The sequence below is a fragment of the Mercenaria mercenaria genome, chromosome 14 (genome assembly GCF_021730395.1).
Source record: "Mercenaria mercenaria strain notata chromosome 14, MADL_Memer_1, whole genome shotgun sequence".
Classification (NCBI taxonomy): Eukaryota; Metazoa; Mollusca; class Bivalvia; order Venerida; family Veneridae; genus Mercenaria; species Mercenaria mercenaria.
Genome location: NC_069374.1, coordinates 17,323,573 through 17,343,735, shown reverse-complemented (window position 1 = coordinate 17,343,735; position 20,163 = coordinate 17,323,573). Strand labels below are relative to the sequence as shown.

The window sequence follows — 20,163 nt, the reverse complement described above, 5'->3', positions numbered from 1 at the left end:
ATCCTTAAGCGTTTTCAAGTTCTAGAAACTGTTTAACTGTTAGCCATCACTGTGACCTTGACCTTTGACCTACTTAACTTAAAATCAATAGGGGTTATCTGCTAGTCATGATCAACCTCCCTATTAAGCTTTGTGATCCTAGGCCCAAGCGTTCTCAAGTTAACATCCGGAAACCGTTTAACTATTCCGTGTCACTGTGACCTTGATCTTTGACCTACTAATCTCAAAATCAATAGTGGTGATCTGCTGGTTATGATCAACCTGCCTATCAACTTTCATGATCCTTGACCCAAGCATTCTAGAGTTATCATTCAGAAACCGATTGGTCTACATACCGACCGACTGACATACTGACCTACATATGCAAAACAATGTACCTCTCCTTTGAAGGGGGGCATAATTAGTGTAGTAGAGATATTTGGTATAGTTTATGGACAAAACATATATCATCAATGACTTCCCAGGCTATCCACCTAAGTCAAAGTGAAGAGGGTGAATTTTTTCTTGTGGCACATTTTGTCATAAGTTAGAAAAATTTTGTCAAAGTGATCTAAAACCTTTCTGATCGCCGTTTATCCAATATACTGTACTAGCACCTGCATTTCACTTTCAATACTCAGTGATACATTCTGTCATTCAAAAGATAAAAGACAAAAACTTATGTATTTGTTAACATTTTAATCAGATTTTAGTGAGACAAGACCAAGGAAGAAACAAACTTCCTACATGACAACAGTTACCATAGCAACCAATATCAGAAATGTTCTAAATTTACAAAAAAAAACCCACTTCTTAAAATATCCGTCTAGATACATCAAAACAGGAATCATCTGAATATAAACTTAAGTTTCTCAGTTTTAATTAAAGCAGACGACAGTTCTCCAAGCTTCTAATAAGGGCAGGATTGCCGTTCTCCAGCTATTTTTCCCTACAAATGTCATTATTAAGAAAATGTCTAAGACTGGTTGCCATGGAAACCTAAATTATCTCTATAGAAATGTCCCTCTTGGGAAAAGATCACAATAGGCTGTTGGCTTATGTACACAGACAATGTCATATTATCTACAATATATACAATAACTTCATAGCTCTGCGATATTATATACACATATGTACAGCCAAATATACACATTTATAACTAGGGTAACGATGGTAATACACAGTAAGTGACTTTACACAAACATATACAATGCATGTATAATGAGTTACATATAAAGTGAACAATGAATAACAAGTAGTAATGTAGACAAGTATGAAAAAGAGAAAAGTTAGAAAAAAATGTTAAAATTTTAATTTAGTTAAATAGTAATTGTAATAAAGAAATCCAAACAGCAAACAACTTCATCTTTCAGTTTATATCCACAAAAATTGTGGGCAAAAATATTGAAAATTGGCCCATTCTCAATATATACAAAATGATAGCACTTTCATGATTATTGTACTTGGATAACATGCATGTTAACGTGAACTTTACCCAAGTTCCTGCAAAACAAATTCAAACCCGGAAACAAAAGTTGTACTAACATGGTACCAAGATAAAACCCGCATTTTTTGTCTGTACCCACTCTAGACGCACAAACACCTTTTTTTATCTTAAAAACATACGAGCCATGCCATGAGAAAACCAACACAGTGGGTTTGCGACCAGCATGGATCCAGACCAGCCTGCACATCCACGCAGTCTGGTCAGGATCCATGCTGTTCGCTATTATTTTCTCTAATTCCGTAAGGCTTTGAAAGCGAACAGCATGGATCCTGACCAGACTGCGCGGATGCGCAGGCTGGTCTGGATCCATGCTGGTTGCAAACCCACTATGTTGGTTTTCTCATGGCGCGGCTCATATAGCTTAATTTCATATGGAGTCTCTCCATATAAACAGAACACAAAATAAATTATCAAGAAATCAAACTGTATGCCCTCTATTAAGAAAGAAAACATTTTTTCCCTTCTTTAACAACACATTTGGAAAGTAATAAATAGAAGTCTATTTTGTATATATTGTGAAAAAGGCTCTTCCGGCTGAAATGTAGAAAGGAAAAAAACCTGAAAAATCCTTTTAAGAAAGGAATCTCCAATTGTATTTAAGAAAAGAAAGAAAGGAGAAAAAAAAACAACTAACATTTGATCAACAAAGTTTCAGCATTCTTTCTTTCACTCAATGACGGACAGAAAAAATCACAGACAAAGATGATTTTGTTTTCATTCAATCAAACAAACCAGTCTGAGATCAAATAATTTGTCCATAATTTTCTGCTTTAATTGCACAATTTTCTTTTTTCTGTTTTTTTTCTACAAAAATACAACGTATGTACATAACACTCTCCTATAATATGTATATCATTAACAAAGTTGTTGGGTAAACATTATACAACTGTAACATATACATACATGGTTACCATGGTAACTACACAGTATCATATATAAAACAATGATGGGTGTCTAACCTCCTGAATTTCTGGCTGTCAAAAAAAAAAAAAAAATTTGCTCAAGTTTACCCTTGAAAAGGACCAGAAAGGAATGAAGTATAACAAAAATGTTATCTTATTAACAAACCATAAAAAAAGTTTTTGTCTTGAAAATTAAAAAAACAGAGATAATGAAGACTTGCATGATGTGATTTCTTTTGCATGACTTTTATCAGGTTTCACCAAATTTGCTTTAAAAACATAAAATTTCCCCTGCATTGTAAATCATTTAAACAAACATCATTAATTTAGTGAAAGAAGATGATCCAATCTTACACAATTTTTGCAATGATTCTTTATACATTTTGCCTCATTAATCAATGTTGCATGCAATCTTAACAAAACAGTTCAAGTTTATCACATATTATAATTTTGCGTAATTATTTGATTGAACGATTATCAGTATTATACCCACCATGCATTACAGAACATCCTGAAATTCAAGAAACATACCGCATCATCACCGACAAAAAATGTTAGTATCTGTTTAAACAGCACAATGTAAAACATAAAGGACAAAAACATTACACTCCAATTACGGAAAGCCTTGACCTAATTTCTCTAGAAAACAAGGATATAATCTGTTTACACGAAGAAAAAAAAAGATCGTTGCCAATCCTGGCATTATTACAAGACATTCATCAAATCTGACAAAAATTTACTGCAATTCTAATGATGTATTTTTCCAAGTTCCTTAACAGAAAATTCAATTTCTTATCCATTTTAAGTTCTTTAACGGAACATGTAAATTTTTTAAATCTATTTTCAGCAACTGAGTTCCTTCCTGGATGGCTAAACACACGTCAACATTTCAAAATTAATTTACAAATTTTCTTTTTAATGAAAATCAATGCGTTTTCTTCTTGGAAGCTAGAGTTTGTAATTTTTAGTGTTTCAATTTTGCACTAAACAAGTAATAAAGTTTTCCACTCATCCTGCATATTCACTTTTCCTAAACACAATTCCCCAAATACACAGACATAACACAACATGTACATATGTATATGTCATAAATGTAATACTGTTATTGATGTGTTACACAGCAATAAAATAACAAATGTATCAACAAAAAAAATGTTTTACGTTAAACCTAGCTGCCATTTACATGAAGTCCTTTTAGAGGTTTGTCTTATAACAATTACGTTATCTATCAAATGACATGAACATAACCGGACAGAAGCCCGTCAAATGTTAGCACAAATTTCTAAAGCAATTAAAACAACAATCAAGCAATAATGATCATGAAAAATTGGTCTGAACAGGAGAAAAAAACATTATCGTGTCCAGCACAAAATATTAATGTTCACTAAAAACGTGAATCAATATTTTAGAAATGTCTATCAAGCAAAAAAAAAAAAACAAATTGTATGTAAAGACTTCAGAAAAAAAAAAAAAAATTAAATCAGAACTTGGAAAAAAAAAACTAGCCTTTTCCAGCTGAATGAAAAGGACTATATATAAGAAGAAAAATTACTTTATTTTCAAAGCACTATATAGTCAATTCAATAAAAACATGCTCAACACTATAAACAGTTCCAACAAAAAATTCAATCTGGCAGTGTCATATGTAACTCCAAGTAACATGTGTAAGTGAAACAATAATAAATCACCCAATTAAATCCACATTAATGTGAAAACTCCAATTTAAGATCCATTTTAGTTTCAATCTAAATCACACATTAGATCCATTGTAACAGAATATAACCAATAAATCCAAGAAATAAAATGAGCCGTGCCATGGGAAAACCAACATAGTGGCTTTGCGACCAGCATGGATCCAGACCAGCCTGCGCATCCGCGCAGTCTGGTCAGGATCCATGCTGTTCGCTAACAGTTTCTCGAATTCCAATAGACTTTAAAAGCGAACAGCATGGAGCCTGACCAGACTGCGCGGATGCGCAGGCTGGTCTGGATCCATGCTGGTCGCATACCCACTATGTTGGTTTTCCCATGGGATGGCTCAAATAGAAACATCAACAACAGAAATTGCAGCAGACTGTCTGTCAATTTCATACCTCACACTTAATGCAACTGCATGGATCAGCAAAAACAAGTTTTTTTGCCAAACTATAATTCCATGCATGAATATGAAAAAATATTCCATGTTTACATCACTAGCAGACACGGCAGTCTATTTTTTGTGGATTTTTTGTCAAGTCTTTTTTTTGTCACAGCACAATAGTAATCGAGTACATAAACACAACATCGGAGTACAACACAGAGTTGTTTCACTATATTACTGAATATTTACTCCATGTACTGTTCCACAATGTATATCCAATATATTCATTACACAATATTTTTGCGTTTATGTAATTATGCACAATAACTATAGACAACATGTGTTTCTGAGAAACAACTGTTTACTCCGTCTAGCTGTAAGCAATAGTCTCAAAAGTTTATATAACCCTGTACAAGCTCTGTATTCCTAATGCCACTAAACTAAAAACACTTATGAAGTGATAATGTCAAAATTAATCCATTTCCGAGTAAAATGAAATTGTCAAATCCAGGATTTCTTTCACAGATACTTCTTTCACTATAAGTTCTCCAACCAAAGTTTCGAAGTTCCATGAAATCGTCACATTCTTCAATATAGTCTTTTATCGGTACATTGTAACATCAGCGTGTTAAATCCCGAACGAAAAGATTCATTTTCTTCTCTGAAATACAATGTATATACTCTCTGCTCCTCCCATTTTTGCTGCTAATTTATACCAGATCAATTTGACATTCACCTTTAAGCGACCGTTGCTATGATGACAATTAAATGAGCCAAGTCCTTGACCTGGTACAGAAGGTCAAATCCAAGTCGAGACAATGTTGTCTGTGAGAAATCACATGGTGGAAATATATGGACCACATATGCAGGCTGAAAAGAGAAATAAGAATGTTTTAGTTCAAAATGTTGGTTTTCAAAGACGATACAATGTACCTTGTAAAACTTACTGTATTGTAACCCATACTTAAACTTTGAAACAGCTTCAACTATTGTGAAGTCATTAATGTTCATAGGAATTGTTTTCTTCTAGATTTCTATAGTAAGTCCATTAGTTACATACAAATACTTTCAAAGTAATTTATTTCACAGGCTTGGAATGTTTATAAACTTGCCGAAAATGACTTTTTTCTGAAGGACCATGAATTCCTGGATATAAAATGGATGAAACTGCATCTGTTTGCTGTCAGAGGTTCAATTTGTTGCATTGCTGCAACCCCAGTGTACGAAAATTACACAGTAACAAATTTCCTATTCTTTTTTTTCAAAATCTGAAATCCAAAACTTCCACAAAAAAACCCACTTTTGCCAAATAACTATTTTTACTGCAATTTAATTTGGTGTTAAAGTAGACATGTCTCCAAGGACCTATTACAAGTATACTGAGACATTTTTAATATTAGCCACATGTGTTAATACAAATAAATTATTTATAATTTATGGGTATAAAATTTAGTGGTTTCGACCGAAATAGCAATTTCACAGGGACATATCTTTGTGAATTCTATATTTCATGGATTAAAAGAAATTATATATTAACGTGGGAACTTAATTTTGTGGAATGACGCAACCACAAAAATTAATCCCTAGAAATATTATATTGTAGTATTTAAGATGTATGAAGTAAGTACTGTACCTGTTGGGAGCCTGGATCTGCAACATTTACAATACCAGCCGCCTGTTTCTGCTGTAAATACTGGATAAAGCCCGTTGACATGGCTCGTGTCTGCTGGTATATATCTGTATGGTCACGTCCACACGGCAACGCCAGCATCATACAGTAGTCTTTCTCCATCTGTAAGTGACAAACGTGTGTTTATAGTATACGTATGATAAAAGTATTTATTTACAGAACTTTTATAGAGTATGCAAAAAAATAAAAATTCTAGCTTTCCCAGCAGATTTACGACGACTTACCAGTTTCCAACACTTGTTCATCTACATTTGCAGAGAAGCGTTATGAAGATTTCAGTCACAAGTCATAATTTGCCAACTGGTTTTTCCTGAAGTGCACCCCCAATAGGCTATACTGGCCTTCTGCGAAAGCATGATTTCCATTTCAGTTTTATCAAGTTTATTCATGCATTACAGGTGAACGCAATAATTTTGCAATCATTTTGTCTATAGAAAAGGTTTTGGTCAGGTGGACATAAATATTAGAATTAATGAATTATGTACCTGCATGCGTTTGGCAACCCCCTCAAGTTGTGCCTGTTCCAGTCGCATCCTCTGTGCAATCCTGAGGGGCTGTACTGTACCATCAGGAGCCTGCTGGGGCAATGACATCTTGACCAAAGGTTGGAATCCAGAGATAAAATGCATCTGGACAACACACTGGTCATTCTTCAATCCGAGAACACCTTGCCACATGACAGGGTAGCGTTGCAACAAGCTCAACAAGCTGCCATCTCCTGGATGCGGATCTCTTGTTGACGGTGGTCCCATGGCCTGACCTTGACCTTGGCTTCTGCCTTGGTTCCGTTGGTCATTTGGAGTCTGCTGAGTGGGAGACACTGTATGCACTGGCTGGTTTGATGGTGGCCGACTGGTTCCCCTTGATGGTGGTCGGCCATCAACTAAATGTTGCTGGTGTTCCATTTGCTGTGCCATGTATGCTAGATGTCCAGGAGGAAGCATATAAGGTGCATGTCCAGGGATCAAGTGAGGCTCACGTATCAACAGACCTGGGGGATATGCTGGAATGAGTCCATTCTGGAGCCGCTGCAGTTCTGCCTGGGTGTACATGTGAGTTGGATCTCCACTGTTGCCAGCTGCGGGACTGAAAGCGCTCGATTGTGAAGAACCCATGCGTAAATCTGCAGGATGATGACCGGGAAACTGCTGCGAGAAACGAGGATCTCTTGGATCAACAATGGCTGGACTCTGCTGCATCTTTCCACCATCTCGGCTCGGTGGCCTCGGTTCGACGAACGGGTACGTCATTCTAACAGCCGGGGACTGTCTTGGGTCCGACTGGCTTTGAGATGCAAGAGTAGCCTGAGCTTCACGCTTCTCCCTCTCTTCACGTTCCTTATGAATCTGAAGCTCTTTTTGAGCCTGAGCATGTAAAGCCTGGTCCCTCAATTGTTGCTGTCGCATCTCTTCTTGTTGTTTCAACATCTCTTGTCTGTGTAGCTCTTGCAGATGTTGTTGTTGCAAGAATTTATCCTTGTTGCCCCTCTCTACTGGGGCAGGAGGTCGGGTCAACTGTAGAGTGTCAGGCTGCTGCTGATGGGCAGAAGGAGGCTGCTGATGCGCTGGTCTCGGGGTGGGGTTCATACCAATGGAAGTAGAACCTGGAGGTCCATTTACACCTGTAGGAGAAAGGAAATTGAAACTGATAATAAAAGAAATACAGTTTAAGTCTTAGTATCAAGTAATAACACTCTATATTTCTTTTAAGCACTTTACTGTCATTAATTTTCATGTTGAACTAATTTTCAAGGATTTTGTAGTTCGTCAATCCATAAATATCATTACGATAAAACTATTTATCTTGTAAATTTTGTACGTATGGTACTTAATGGTATGCAAGTACTGAGAAAGACAAGAACAGAGCTAACACATATGGGAACTGTTATGTCACTATCAAATTTCGTTATCATATGAAATGATATAATCAGTGCATATCAGACAGTATGTTCAGGACTAACTAAGTACATACCCCATATCTCCGGCCTTGATACTGGTGGACATGCCTCAGTTGTTGGTACTCTAGGCCGAACATCTGGTTGACTGGGTCTCGGAGGCGCTCCTGTTGTACCCGACCATTTGCCATTTGGTCCTTGCCTTTCTGCCGTCTGAAATATATATACACACATACCCTTTAGTGAAAATTTACTTATGATGAAATGTTCCCTATGGTTTAGGTGAACAGTATTTCGCAAAATGCATAGTTCAGAGTGCAAATTCTGTTACTGTTTAAAACACAAAAACTTACAGCATTCAGCAAGGTTTATTATCAATTCAAAAAGACTGCAGAATTTTCATTTCATGTATGTAGTCTTGTAAAATAGCAAATACATTTTCTTCCACAAAAAGTAAGTAAAACTGTTTGAAGGAAAAATTTCTTATTACTTGTATGCAATTATTATAATGCACACACTGAAAAAAGAACTGTACCTTTGCCACAGCTGGACTCGGTGCCCTTGGGGCTGCTGTCTGATGCTGGGAGAAGCCGAGAACCATATTTGGTGCTGTTTGTGCCACTGTTGGCGACTTGGTTGGTGGATTAGGAGACACTCTCTGCACCTGTTGTGGATTTCCACCTAGAACTGGCACCGGTCCAGGCATGGAAGTTCGGGCCTCACCAGTAACTGGACCTTGTGGTCCTGGCTGTCTGGGACCTTCTGGTCTCATATGGGGTACCTGCCAACTAGGTAAGCCATGTGGAACTTGTGGTGGTCCTCCATGAGAGCCTGGATGACCCTGACCGTGCTGAGCTTGGAGTGCTAGTTGCTGCTTGATTTGCTGTGTCAGCTGGTTTGCGGCTTCCTGGCTGCCTGGTAATGGAGCACCTTCCTTTCCAATCAATGGCTGAATACCTGGTCCCTGGCTTGTGGGAGGACGCTGAAGAGAAAAATGAAATTTTAAATCTCATGCTTCTTTACATAAATGTTTTAAACATTTTCTGTAAACACACATAATTATATAATAGAAAATCTTATGTTTAAAATTCATTCTAATTTAGAACAAAATCAAAAGGATTAAATCTTCATTTTGCCGAAACACTGTATTTTCAATAGACACAGCAATTATGCTTCTTTTTACCCATTAGGTTCAAATCTCTAAATGATATATTCTTAATTTCACAGACTAAATGAATTGAGAATTGATCTTTAGCAGCTACAAACCTGCAATTCTGTTCCCTTTTTGACTGCTGCAGTTGCTGGACCACTCTTGCCTGGGCCGCTATGAGCTGGTTGCTTCCCTGCTGAAGCTTGTTGTGAACTCTGCTTGGCCTGGGTGGCTTGCTGCTTTGCAATCTGTGCCTGTTGCTCTGCCATGGCTTGAACTTGGGCCTTCTGTTGAGCAGCAATCTGCTGCTGGAGCTGTTGATGCTTGAGAGCCATCTCTGCACTGGTTGGTGGTTTGTCTTGACCTAGAGGTTGCACCAAGTGTTGCTGCATAGCCTGAATCTGTGCCTGGGTCAAATGAGGTGGGAACTGACCTGGGCGCACTGGCAGACCAAAAGCTCCTGGTGGCATTGCATGATGAGCCGATATTGGCGGCCTTGGTCCAGCTTTGCCATCATTTGGAGACGGCAGGCTTGGTCTAGGCCGTGGAAGCCCTCCTGGTGACAACAGTGCCTGCTGGCCTAGTTGTGAACCTGGACCCACAGTAGCCCCTGCAGCTTGTAGCTGCTTCAAATGTTCCTGATGCTGCTGTAACAATTTATACTGTTCTTCTAAACGCTTCTTCTCTTGTTCTTTCTTTATAGCTTCCTCCTTATTCTTCATTTCTTGCAGTTCTTTGTTCTTCATCTGCTCCTGTAATATTTTGTGTTGTTCTTCCAAATGCTTCTGATGCTCTAGCTGCTTCTTCAGCTCAATCTCTTTCAACTTCACATGATGTTCCTGTTGTTTCTGAAGCTCTGCTTGTTTCTGTTCAATTATCTTCTGCTCTAGTAACCTCTGCTGCTCCAACTGTTGCTGCTCTTGTGCCAATTTCTCCATCTGTTGCTGCCTTTTCGACATATCTGATGCTGTTGCTACTGCTGTGACTGCTGCAGTTGTTGTTGATGGTACAACTGTTGTCTGTGCCATACTTGAAGCAGTAGACATTCCTTGTACAACATTCACTGCAGTAGTTGCTGAAACTCCTGGAACAAGGAAACCTGGCATTGAATTCTTCAGCACTCCCTCCATTGCTCCGTCAACTTTTCGGAGATCTTTCGGTACAGACGCTGAAGATGATGACATAACTGTTGTTGCACTAGTTGTCTGTGCAACTGTTGTAATACCCGATGATTTCACTGGTGATTGCAACACAGTTGTCTTAATGGGTGAAGGGTGGGAAACAATCTTCTCAGGAGTTTTCTGTGGACCTTCAGCACTTTTAGCAGCTTCTGGAGCAGAGTTCGCCTGTCCTGGAGCACGACACGCAGCTATTGACACTGGTGGCGACATCTGACCAAACATTCCAACATGTCCTGCAACCTGTGGCTCTCCTATTTGTGCTGGAGCAGTTGGCTGACCAATTCCCATACCAGGCAACACCAAAGGTTGTTGATGAGGTACTGGCATTGAGGGGGGTGGACTGTTTATATGGTTTACAACAGGAGATTTCATCATAGGTGACTTTGGAACTGGAGATTTTAGTGAAGCCTTCATATCCTCATCCTTGCTTTTTCTGGACTGACGTTTTTTCTGGACAGGAGTTGTTTCAGTGGAATGAACTGTTGCTTCATCGTCAGTACTTTCAAAGAGCCCTTTAGAGACATCTTCAATTGTTTTGTCCACGTTGCTCATAATCTGTGCAGCAGTAAGAGTCTTGTTCTCCCCTTCCTTTGGACTAAACATTCCCTTCTTTGCAAGTAAGGGATTGGTTTTTTCTAGGTCTTTCTCATTCTTGGGCTTGGCTTCAAAGAATGCTTTAAATAATGGCTCTGGTGGTTTATCATCAGCTGCAGTTTTAACATCAAGCTTTGGCTCTTCTGGTTGGAATGTTGGTGAGAACAATGCTTTTTTCTCCCATGTATTGTATTGCACTTTATGATCAGGACTAAATACACCTTTAGAATCTGGACTTCCAATAACCAGCTTATCACAGTGCTCCGGACTGGAAAACAGACCACGATTTTCTGGACTCTGCAAACCTGGTTCCCCCTTCTTCCTTTGCCTTGGTTTTCGCTGCTTTGGTGTTGTTGTTGTTGTTGTTGCAACTGTGGGTGCAACAGTAGTGGGAATCTGGCTGACATTTGACCCAGATTCATCATCATCAAAATCAAACACATTAGTAACTATTTTATTTCCTTCATCTATGATCAAATTCTTGGGACCATTCAACTTTGGTTCAGGAGATTTTGGATCAAAGTTGCTACGAGGTGATCTAGGAGACAAAGTTCTGGTTGCCCTTGGTGAATTTGTCCTTGGTACTGGGACACTGACTGGATCTTTATTCTTAGGCTTCCTGCCCCTTTTAGGCTTGGCTTTTATAACATCTGGACTTGTCAAGTCATCAGAGGTAGAACGCTCATCTGGAGACATCATATCTGAATCATGTCTCTGATCCTCCCTGTCCATAAATAACAGGTCTTCATGCTTAGCTCTTTCAAGTTCTGAACTCTCACTGCTAAGGGAATCTCTATTCAGCTCATCCTTATTCTGACCTTGACTGTTGAAGTTTCCAAACAGATTTTCAAGCTTGTTTTCAGCAGCTAATGCTGCAGCTTCAGGATTCATTTTGTTAGCCTTTGTTTGTTTGGGTTTTCTGGGCTTCTTCTGTTTGACCTCTGGTTTTGGCGGGTCAAAGTCAATCTGTAATCTACCATCATCATCATCATCATTTTGGTCTAGAGAATTCGAGATGTTAGTAGCAAAAACAGTATCTCCCAACAAGTCAAATGGTTTCCCATCTGAAATCTTGCTTGAATTTTCATTAAGCAGTGCATCACCTTGACCTGACTTTGTTCTTCTTCCTTTCCTGCCTTTCTTTCCCTTGAGGGTATTAGCTGTTGCTGTTTCAACCTCGGTTCCAACCTGAGGTATAGGAAGACTAGGGGCAAACTCAGGCTGTAGGTAATTTTGATCAAGTTCAGGTGTTGGTTCCACTGGTTCAGATATTGTATATGTTGGCATACCATCCAGCAAGATTGATTCCACTGCCTTTGCTGTTTCATCGTTTTCGTCATTTACTATTGATTCCACAGCCTTATCTGTTTCATCTTCTACATGCAGAGATACACCCTCATCTATAACTAGTTCCTGTTCATTAGAAACAGGTGCTTCAAACTGAACAACTTCAGTCTGAATGTCACCTTGGACTTGAGCTTTGCTTTCCTTTGACAGACTTGAAACTGCTTCTTCAGTAAGATCACCCAGTCCTTCTTTTCCACTATTTTTACGACCCTTTCGCTTTCTTGGCTTTGGTTTTTCTTTCTCAACTTTCACTTCAGTAGCTTCTTCAATTACAACTTCTGTTGTCTCTACCTCAGGACATACATTTCCTTCATCTTTATAGTCATGCTCATCTGTTGTGTACTCTATTTCAACCCCTTGTATCTCCACAGGAACATTAGAAGCAGTATCAGTGTCATGGTCACCAGCAACCTTGACCTCATACGACTCTGGTTTCATAACTTTCATGTGAGATTCCTTAATTGGCTTCATTTTACTCTCTTCCTCCTGGAAATCGAACACATCAGAATTAGGCGATTTCTTCAAATCAGGCTTCTTACTAGTGACAGGTAATTTTTCCACTTGGTCTGACTTCCTTTTCTCCAAGTCGGACAAAAACTGAGAATCAGATGATCTATCTGGTTCAGGCTGAGGTTTTTCTTTATCCAAGGCTTGTTTATTGTTGTTTGCTGCTGCATCTTTTTCCTTCTTGGTTTTGTTCTTTTTGCCTTCTGGTGATTTCATTGTCTTCATTTCATCAAACAAATTTCTATTCACTGCATTTGCATTTTCCAAATCAGAATCTTGTTTAAGCTGCTCTGCATAATCAACAGTTTTTGGTGGAATTTCAGGTTTGGGCTCAACAGTTTTGTTACTAGTGTTTTCAACCTTTTCCTTTGAAGATGACTCTTTTCCAGTTTTTTCCTTATTCTTCTTTTTCTTCTTATTTTCTTTCTTATGTTTCTTATTCTTAATTTTTCCCAACTTCTCATCAAAAGTGATATCTTTCAAATTTGGAATATCATTCCTGACAGATTCCATTCCCAATTTATAGAGAGGTTCTTTGTTGATGTCAGCAAGTATGGGAGGAAGATTGTCTTTGTTTGTCAAATTAGACAACAAAGTATCTTTCTCATACATTGTTTCAGAGTAAACTTTTGCCATTTCTAGCTTTGCAAGATTGTCGAATCGTCCATCATCTGTTATTATGTCATGAAGCTTCTTATTATTGTTAAATTTATGTATGTCTTTTTCCACTTTCTCTTTTGATTTTTGTTTCTTCAATTTCTTTTCAGCGTCAGAGCTAGAAAGAATTTCACTGTCCATTTTGTTATTAACTTTGTTATCATTATGTTCAGTCTTAATTTTGTTGACTTTATTCAATTCTGGGTCAGACAGGAAGCTGTGGTCACTATCAAAACTATTATCATGTTTTATTTCAAACTTATTTTTCAAGTTTTTCTTGCTCTTTTCATTTTTTATTTCAGTATCTGAATTCAATGAGTCACTGTCATGGTCTTTTCTGCCTGCATCTTTAAATGGGGTAATCTTCTTATCTGTTTTCTTAGGAAGAACTGTAGTTTTGGGAGGAGACATTGGTTTGAATTCTTCATCACTTTCACTATCACTGTCTTCAGATGATGTGTAGATAGAACTTCCTCTTGGCAGCTTCTTTTTGTTCTTGTCACTTTTACTGAAGAATGGTTTCTTCTTGGTTTTAGATGTCATCATAATGTCGCTGTCACTATCTGAGTCCATACTATCATCAGAATCATCAGAGAAAAGGTCTTTGAAACTAAGGTCCTTCCTTTGTATTTTTGGCTTCTTTGGTTTGAGAGTTTCCTTTTTCTCACTCTTAGGTTGAGATTTTGATTCTGATTTCGACTTTGACGGTTTCTTATTTGCCTTTGTTTTAGTTTTGACTTTTGCCTGTTTGGTAGCACTAGTTTTGTTATCTGAATCACTGATACTATCGAATTCAAATTTGTTTTCATGTTCCCTATGTATTTCTGGTATCTTTTTCTTTCCTGATGCTGATTTCTTGGAAGGTGTTTTGCTGCCAATTTCTTCTTCTTCTTCTGAATCTGATGAATAGATATCAAGAATTCTCTTTGGTTTCTTCATCTGCATTTTTGATTTGTTTTTCTTGTGTAGTATATCTGCCCCTGTATCTGTAGAACTATCGCTATCATCAGAGGAGAAAACAAACTTTTTCTTGTTTTTCTGTCCAGATCCAGATTTCCGTCTATTATCATCCGAGCTGACCTCACTACTTTCAGTGATATCACTGAGACTATGTTTCTTTACGCCCTTTTGGTTTCTCTTGTATTCACAGATCAGTTTCTTTTGTTCTTCATGTTCTTTATCATGATGGAGTTTCTTTTCAGTAGAACGCCTCTTCACTTTAGCATACATTGATAGGCTCGACTCATCAGCAAACTGGGCAAAGATAGCAAGATCTTCTTCAGTCAAACCATTATAGATAGGATGGTCTTTCTCTTTCTTTTTAGGAGTTTCCTTCTTATTTTTGATATCTGGTTCTGGTTTTTCCTTGGGCTTAACTTCCTTTTTAGCTTCTACTTTATTATTCTTGCTCGATTTCTCAGTTTTAGAGTTTTTCTTATGAGAATCTGTATCTTTTGAGGACTTTTTCATAGAGCTGGAGTTTTTTGTCATTTCACTGTCCTTGCTTTTCTTATCTTCCTTATTTTCAGTCTTTTTGTTCTCATCTTTTTCATTTTCAGCCTTTGGTTTCTCAACTTTTGCTTCACTTGACTGTGCTTTTGGCTTGTCACTTGACTCTGTTGTATTTGTACTAGATGAAGGCTTACTACTCTTTGACTTTGAATGGTCTGGGTCTTTATCTTTATTTTCCTTTTCCTTGCCCTTTGATTTGTCTTCCTTACATTTCTCCCCACTGCTTGATTTGTCTTTTGCTTTCTCAGAACTTTTCTTTTCTGAACTTTCTTTCCTGTTTACATCCTTATTTTTGTCTGGTGAATCCTTATTATTTCTATTATTTGACTCATCTTTCTTCTTATGTTCACTGTGATCATCTTTTACTTTCTTGCTTTCTTCCTCCTTGCTTTTCTTGGGTTCAGCAGTTTCGTCTTTTACAGTTTTAGCATCACTGTTTTCATCTTTTGACTTCTTACTACTTTCATCTTTACTTTTCTTTGTCTTATGGGAAGAGCTTTTATGTTCTTTCTTGCTTGATTCACCTTTCTTTTCAGTCTTGTCTTTGTCTTGTTTGTCCTTCTCACCATCTTTAGAACTGCCTTCTTTAGGTGCAGACTCCTTTTGAGAAGCTTCCTTAGATTTTTCTTTCTGATCTTTGCTTTCATCTTCTTTATGCGAAGACTTTGACTTTTTATCTGGAGATTTTAATCCATGTTTATCATGTTTATGGCCTTCTTTCTTCTCATGTTTCTTCTCACTTTTTTCTTTCTTTTCACTACTTTTCTCTTTGGTGTCTTTACTTTCACCATCTTTACCATGTGATTTATCATCTTTCTTTTCTTTGGAATGTTTATCTGCCTTATCATCTTTAGTTTCTTTATCTACCTTTTCATCTTTTTTCTCTTTCTCCTTTTTCTCAACTTTCTTTTTCTTTTCATCTTTAGAGTCTTTCTTTTCATCTTTATCTTTTGATTTCTTATCACTTTCTTTCTTGTCTTTATCTGATTTTGATTTATGTTTTTCCTTATGTTTCTCATCTTTTTTCTCACTGCTTGACTTGTGGGAAGACTCCCCCTTCTTATCAGACTCTTTCTTTTTATGTTTCTCGTCTTTATGGCTTGAATCTGACTTCTTATCTTTACCATCTTTAGACAATTTTTGTTTCTTATGACTAGGTTCTTTAAATGTGTTATCTTTGGAAGATTTGCTGGAATCTTTGCTGGAATGTTTCTCTTTGTCGGGAGTTTTACTAGACTGTGGTTTTTGTTCAATTTTCTTGTTCTCCTGAGGAGTCTCTACTTCCATTTTGATTTCTGACTTAGCAGCTTTTGTTTCTGAATCAGATTCAGATTTCTTGTTATCTGAAGCACATTCCTCTTTAATTTTGTCTGCTTGATTAGTAATAGCCTCTGGCTTGACAGTCTTTTCAGTTTTTGAATCTTCATTTACAGTACTCTCATTTTGTGATGTGTCCATCATTACATGTTTATTTTCTGTTTTATTAATGTCATGTGTAGCACTTTCATATTTATGTTTTTCATCACTGGTCTGAAATGCCAAGTCTTTATGTGTATCCTCCTTTTTAGCACCACTTTTGTTTAGTTCTTTAACATCTTCACACTTTTCATCTTTTACATCTATATTTTCTCCATTTAGGTTAGAAGACTTAACATCATTTGTATAAGCGTCATTAGTGTTTTCATTCTTTTCACTTTTGATCATTTCACTTTTATCATTTAGATCCATTTTGTTTTCTCTAAAACAGTTTTCTAGTTTATTTTCCACACCGGAATCTGACTTAACATCATTTTCAACATCATCTTTATCCATAATGTTCTTGTTTGTTAAGCTTAAATCCGAATCACTTCTATTTTTCAAAATTGACTTTGGTAATACTGGTGACTTCTCAATTTCAGTTTTTGTTAAATCCAAGTCACTTCCACTCAAACCATTTCGTTCTAACCTAGGTGATTTATCAGAGGTGTCAAACTTTTGGAGCAGATTATCTTCCATTGCAACAGGAGATACTGATAAACTATTTTTATCATTAACACTTGGTATATCCAAACATGGAAGAGGGCTAATTTTAGCTGCCCTACTGTCATAACTGAATATACTAGCATTCATTGAGTCTGTTTTGTTCACTGACACATTTGTAGCACTAGGAAATGTTGTATTTACTGTCAATGTTGGAAAGGAACCATTACTTCCTTGACCTAATCGATCTAAAAGTGAACCTGGTACTGTCACCATTGGATTTTCTTTAATGTCTGTCTTATTCCATGCACTGTATGATTTGGGTGAATTTTCATTTGTACATGGAACTTCCTTATTTTCACTAGATTCATCTGTTTGACCAAGTCTTTTACTATCCTGATCAAATATACTTGATTTTGACAAGACAGTCTGTACAATTTCCGATGGACCATCGCCCTTTTCAGCTCCTGACCCAGATGGATCATTTCTTTTCCGGATTCTGTATTTGGAATATAAAGCCGAGGCAGATGGACTCGAAGCGGCAGTGGTTACAACTGGAGACGCTGTGTATGGTGTCAGTAATGGCGAGGCTGTGGATGTTGAATTATTCACCATACTGTCAACATCAGGAATTACTTTAGGTGTAACTGCGTTAACTGCTTGCGCTTTATTCCATTTCACATCAAGTTGGCGAATTCTTTCTTCAATTGAAAGATTATCCGATGCTAAATTATCAACATCACTATTATTGTCAGAGAAACTATCATCATGTTCTTTTGATTCTTCCGGAACTTTTGTTGGATCTGGTACAGAATCTAAACTGTCCGTTTTATTCACATCGGGATCAATTTGTTCAGTTTCAGTTGGAAAACCGAGAGGTATCTCTCCACTTCCACTGTCAGAGTTCGTGTTAGCTTTAGTATCAGATCCCGACCCACTTGGAGACTGGGACGGGGAATGAGTCTTACTACTACTACTTTGAGGTGAAAAACAAGGAGACTGATATGCCGTGTCTGCATTACCCGAATCTGCCGCAGACTCGCGTAATTTGTCCCTACCACTGTCTGTTGGGAGATCACTGTAACGTTCTGGTGAATGACAAGGTGATGGTAATGGAGAAAATTGAATAAATTGAGCAAAATCTGGCAACGGTAACACCTGTGGGCGTTCACATTTGCCACGCGGTAATCGCGGATCAGAGGTCTCTGGGTCGGGCATATCATCGTCACCTAGTGGAATTAGCGGTGTTATATGATTATCCCGTTTTTTATGCCGCCGATGACTGCGACTACTGTGTTCACTATGCTCTTTATTATTGTCACTTCCTGAGGACACACGACGCGACTCTTCTTTCGAATGAGAAGAAAATTCTGCACTCTCAAGCCTTGCATCAAGACTTGATAACGTTCGTGACTTTGAGGAATATAAATCCGCATGTGCACTACTTTGTCTTAATATTTCATGTTTCTCTTTTTCATCATCACTACTAAATCCAGCTGTGTCTTCTTCATGTCTCAAGCGATATGACCTACTTTTTCTGTCACTATCACCTTCAACCTTTCGCCTTTTCTTTGGCATAAATCCAGATGGATAATCCCGAGGTGAATTCAAAGAGTAAGAATCCTCTTCACTATAATCCAAAATGTCTTTTTTCACATCACTCGCCGATTTAGATTTCTTATAATCCCTGAGGTGTTCTTTCTTCCTTAGAGCATCCATTTGTTTACGATAGCTCTGTGTCTCATCTAAATGTTTTAGTTTTTCTTTTAATTCCTGTTTAGTCAGAGAGTCTGACTTTTGTAAGTATTTTAAATCCAAACGTGCTTTCTTACTAGATCCATGCCGTGAATCACTTTCATTGTCACTTAAATTCCCACTATCGTCAATTAACGTTAATTTTTGCAATAATTTCTGTTTTTCACGATGTAATTTTATTAAATCCGATTCAGTCAATGTTGACGGATCAATTTCACTATTAGAACTAGAACTTGGACTATCTTTAACACCCAAGCGTTCATTCACTTCTGACCTTAACCGCTGAACTTTTGAAATAAGTTCCTTCGCAGAGAGTTTTTCACGTTCATAGTCATAAAGAGAATCTGCCCTACTTCCTCTGCTATGCTGCCTTTCAATTCTATGTAATGAATCTGAACGCTTTGGTGACAACTGATCATACGATCTTTTACGTGATGAACGTTCTTCTGATTTAGATTCTATTTCCTTACGGAGTCCTGTATTCATAAGAATACCACTTTTTCTATCACCCTCGACACTACTCGAACTTGGTCTTTTCTTATAATCCCCGTATTTTCTATAAGCACTTTCAAAGTCTGTTGGACTATTATAGCCTTCTTCTTCAGTAGGAGTGGGCGGGGAGTGAGATCTGTATGATATGGGTAATTCTTTGGTTCTTTTCAATTTTGACAAAGTCGGAGACCGGCTCCTACTTCGTCTTCGCACTACTTCCGACGACAGTCTGTAACGCTGTTCACTATCACTGCTGTGTGATCGATCACGAGATCGCGTTTCATCGTAAAATTTTTCTTTATAGTAATATCTTTCATCACTAGGAGTTCGTGCTTTGTATCTAAATTCTTCATCAGCTATATCCATTTCACGATCACTTCCGGGGCTTAAACTCCTATATGAAGCAAACCTATGTTTTTCATAAGGGTCAAAGTCATGCCCACTTTGTGAGGTGGTACGTTCATAGTACACTTCGTCATATCCAGGAGGACTCTGGCTAGTCCGTTCATGACGTTCACGTTGACTGTGTCCATATTCCCGTAATGCCGCCTCATAATCATCCTCCACGTATTGACTGCTGCCTTGACTGTATTCATCAAATTGTCTGAAAACACAAGTTACTCATATAAACCCTCTGAACGTGAAATAACACAAAAACAGCCACAGACTTAACTTTCATTAATCATGTTCTATACAAAACATCTGAATAAAATTACAATTATTTGAAGTGAATGCACCTGTACATTTAAAGTCATGATTATACTCAATCATAAAAAATTTACAAAACTGAATAAATTAATTCACTGAAATACATTGTATTTCAACACAAATGAGTCACCCCAATTTTAATATCATTTACAAACATCTAGTTTGTATCACTGTAAATCGAAGTGAATGCATTTTTATGTTTAAACATAAACATTTACAAAATATCACTGATAGTAATTGCCAATTTGA

General features: G+C 37.4%; 1 protein-coding gene across 2 annotated transcripts in view; it reads right to left on the bottom strand.

Moving 5' to 3' along the window:
- Window positions 1-658: 658 nt before the first annotated feature.
- The window catches only part of LOC123526462 (msx2-interacting protein-like), a 73,392-nt gene continuing 53,887 nt past the window's right edge, over window positions 659-20,163 (bottom strand). For both annotated transcript variants that reach the window (XM_045305619.2, XM_053522989.1), the window contains 6 exons: window positions 9,319-19,810; window positions 8,588-9,034; window positions 8,130-8,265; window positions 6,644-7,779; window positions 6,102-6,260; window positions 659-5,338 (listed from right to left, as the gene is read on the bottom strand). In XM_045305619.2, the coding sequence (XP_045161554.2) occupies window positions 5,207-5,338; window positions 6,102-6,260; window positions 6,644-7,779; window positions 8,130-8,265; window positions 8,588-9,034; window positions 9,319-19,810 (12,502 nt within the window). In that variant the 3' untranslated portion in view covers window positions 659-5,206. The remainder of the gene's footprint in view (window positions 5,339-6,101; window positions 6,261-6,643; window positions 7,780-8,129; window positions 8,266-8,587; window positions 9,035-9,318; window positions 19,811-20,163) is intronic.